The 3592-nt window shown below is 35.9% G+C and overlaps 1 protein-coding gene across 1 annotated transcript; it reads left to right on the forward strand.

Annotated features, from left to right (window-relative positions):
- The first annotated feature begins 1540 nt into the window (after nucleotides 1–1540).
- Nucleotides 1541–3372, forward strand: LOC112703755 (protein DETOXIFICATION 55). The gene is made up of 2 exons (XM_025755341.3): nucleotides 1541–1703; nucleotides 1781–3372. Exons 1-2 carry the CDS (start codon nucleotides 1644–1646, stop codon nucleotides 3248–3250), a joined length of 1530 nt encoding a protein of 509 aa, XP_025611126.1. The 5' UTR covers nucleotides 1541–1643; the 3' UTR covers nucleotides 3251–3372.
- Nucleotides 3373–3592: the final 220 nt, after the last annotated feature.

The raw sequence follows: 3592 nt of genomic DNA on the forward strand, positions 1-3592 counted from the left end.
TTTTATATCTCAAAATTCAAAATGAAATAAAATATATAGTGATAAATTATGAATTTAATTACTCTATTAGTCCTTATAATTTTATCAAATTTTCAATTAAGTTTCTATTTTTTTCTTTTAATTAGATCTCTACACTATTTTTAATTTTATAATTAGATATTTTCTAATGTAAAAAATGTTATAGTTAACTAAATATTTTGTAGTAAATTGAAAGTATTCATAATTAAAAATTTAACTAAATTTTTGTACCCCATATATTTTAGGAGAAATATTCCGTTAATTTTAATAATTTTTATATAAAAATGACCTAATTATAAAATTAAAAATAATATAAAAAATTTAATTAAAAAAATATAAAAGTCTAATTAAACATTTAGTAAAATTATAAGAATTAAACCTAAATTATAAGAGCGATGAGTGGTAAAACGTAACGAAGCATATGTATGTTGCTATTGGTATTAGAAATAGAATCATTTAGGCAAAGTAATGAGAATACGTGTTGTTATTTGTGATTGTAATGCATGAGAACTCAAAATACACCAAACATGATTTGAGTAACGCTATACAATAGCCAAAGTTAAGTCTCATTTTACACACATGTTCACTAAGTATAGAATTAGTAGCTTTCGATCTCTTTGATGATAAAATTAAATTTCTGGTATAATGCATGCAACATATATATATGCAGCTTTTTTATTTTTTATCAATCGGGTAGAGATGGTGCTTATGCTTCTACATAATTGGAAAAATGACAAAGTCCGATAAAAAAGAAGTGAGATGTGGGGCATCAATTTGATCAATGTGTATATATATCTCACACAGTTAAATAAAATCTTTGTGCTTATTATTATTACAGTACTACGTACTAGTATCTCCCATATCACACTCTGTACTATCTTAATTATTCACTATGTAGTATCTAGATCCTTTTTTCTTTTTTTTTCTTTTTATGGGAAAAAAAATTTAAATAAATATAACATCGATCATCTTACTAATACAATAATCACTGATATATAGAAAAATGTCTTGATGAATTTTAGTCTCAATTCACATTAGTCCTTCATATATATGTGTGTGTAGTAGTGGCAATAAATATCTAGCTACAAATTATTCTTGTGCCTTGTTATTATAATAAATGTGACTTTTCTTTTTGTTATAATGATTCTGAATAAACTTTCGGTATACATCATTCATAAGTCCAAGCATGTCCTGTAAAAGTGACCACAACAGTCCTATATATATATAGATGTATGTGTGTAGACTCCAATAATTTCTTATATATATATTCAGTCTTTTGAGATGACATTATATGTTATCTATTATTTTTGTTTGTTACACATGTACATAAAAGTGAGGATCTAGAAAATATTAAGATGTAAGAAATGAAGGTAAAAGATAAGAAAATAACGGAGATGATATGGACAACAGACTTTATTTAATATATGATGCTAAGAATGGTACATACATACGTAACGAAGCACCTCAAAATCTTATAAAAAGGTCCCTTCGCTCACTTCTCACACACACACCCCCACTCTCTTCTCTCATCATTCCATCCTGGTCCCCGCTCCTCACTTCGTGTGCAATTCGTCCAGAAACCAATTCAAATCCCCATTTTACCCTTCCCTTCCTTAACAGTTAACATGGTTAATCGAGAGCAGAACCCTCTTCAGAACACATCATCATACCCGACAATTTCCGAGGTACATTATTATCCAACAATTTCAGCGTACACATAATAATAATATTTTTATTAACAAATTTATTTATTTATTATTAGGTATTGGAGGAAATAAAGAGAATAACCGACATAGGGTTGCCAATATTAGCCATGAGCCTGGTTGGTTACCTGAAGAACATGAGCTTAGTGGTTTGCATGGGAAAATTGGGAAGCCTGGAGTTAGCCGCTGGAGCTTTGGCAATTGGGTTCACCAACATAACCGGTTACTCGGTTCTCTCCGGTCTAGCCATGGGCATGGAACCGCTCTGCACCCAAGCCTTTGGTTCTAGAAACTTCTCATTACTGTCTATCACTTTACAAAGGACAATCCTTATGCTCTTGCTCTTCTCTCTCCCCATCTCTCTCTTGTGGCTCAACCTCGAACCCTTCATGCTCTGCCTTCACCAGAACCCCAACATAACACGTGTCGCAAGCATATATTGCCGCTTCGCCATCCCTGACCTCCTTGCCAACAGCCTCCTCCACCCTCTTCGCATTTACCTCCGTAGCAAAGGGACAACATGGCCATTAATGTGGTGCACCTTACTTGCTATTCTCCTCCACCTTCCCATCATCATTCTTTTGACCTTCAAGCTTCACCTTGGCGTCGCCGGAGTCGCCATATCATCCTTCCTTGCCAACTTCAACACTCTCTTCTTCCTCCTTCTCTACATGTACTACACCTCTGTCTCCCAAGAATTATCCCTAGCCCTGCCATTGATTAAGGGAGCACACCATGTTGGAGACGCCACGCTTAACTTCATCAAGGAATGGGCCATGCTACTCAAGTTCTCCATACAGAGTTGTCTCGCTGTGTGCTTGGAATGGTGGTGGTACGAATTCATGACAATCATGGCAGGCTACCTTTACAACCCTCGCGCATCGCTCGCCACCGCCGGCATAGTGATACAAACGACATCTCTTTTGTACACTCTACCGACGGCGCTCAGCGCGTCTGCGTCCACGAGGGTTGGCAACAAACTCGGAGCAGGGCAACCCGAAAGGGCGAGCTTGTCGACGGTGGTAGCCATAGGGCTATCACTGGCAAGCTCGATCTTGGGGTTGCTCTGGACCACAATAGGGAGAGAGAGATGGAGCAGAGCGTTCACAGATGATAGGGAGGTTGTGGAGCTAACAATGGTTGTGTTGCCGATAATCGGAGTGTGTGAGCTGGCAAACTGTCCGCAAACGACGAGTTGCGGAATATTGAGAGGGAGCGCAAGACCGGGTGTGGGAGCAGCCATAAACTTCTGCTCGTTTTACATGGTGGGAGCACCGGTGGCGATAGTATTGGCGTTCGTATTGGGAATGGGAATGGTGGGATTGTGTTATGGGCTTCTAGCAGCGCAAATGGCGTGTGTGGTTTCGATTCTTGTTGTGGTTTACAAAACAGATTGCGAGAGTGAGTCTTTGAAAGCCAAAATCTTGGTCGGAAAGAGTCACAGCATGTTATCATCACATGCAGAAGAAGAAGAAGAGGATCAAACACTCAAATGTGAAGAAGGTGTTGTCTTTCTCAACCCCCAATAGCCTGCAATTGCAACAATATAATATGTACATTCATACGTGTACCCATCGAAAAGCATGCATGCTGTGCTTTCTTATAATTATTAAAAGCTTCAGAGGGTAAGTGATGACTTCATATTATTGTTTTTTTTTTGTTCGTTATGATAGTTTGTGCATATATTTTTTTCATGAGAAGAAGGTTAGAAGAGTACGAACATTTATTATTTTTTATTATTAATTAATCATTAATATTTAAAAGTATAAATTAAAATACATGGTTGGATTATTAAATTAAAAAATTATGTTGATAATTAAAAATAATAAATCTTGATGATTTTTTAAATTTTTTTTTATGATAAATTACAA

The sequence above is a fragment of the Arachis hypogaea genome, chromosome 1 (assembly GCF_003086295.3).
Source record: "Arachis hypogaea cultivar Tifrunner chromosome 1, arahy.Tifrunner.gnm2.J5K5, whole genome shotgun sequence".
Lineage (NCBI taxonomy): Eukaryota > Viridiplantae > Streptophyta > Magnoliopsida > Fabales > Fabaceae > Arachis > Arachis hypogaea.

Bases quoted from the DNA above. Each gene is read 5' to 3' on its own strand.
- LOC112703755 (XM_025755341.3), top strand. From the start codon at position 1,644: ATGGTTAATCGAGAGCAGAACCCTCTTCAGAACACATCATCATACCCG. The intron at 1,704-1,780 runs GTACATTATTAT...ATTTATTATTAG, and splicing joins CATACCCGACAATTTCCGAG to GTATTGGAGGAAATAAAGAG.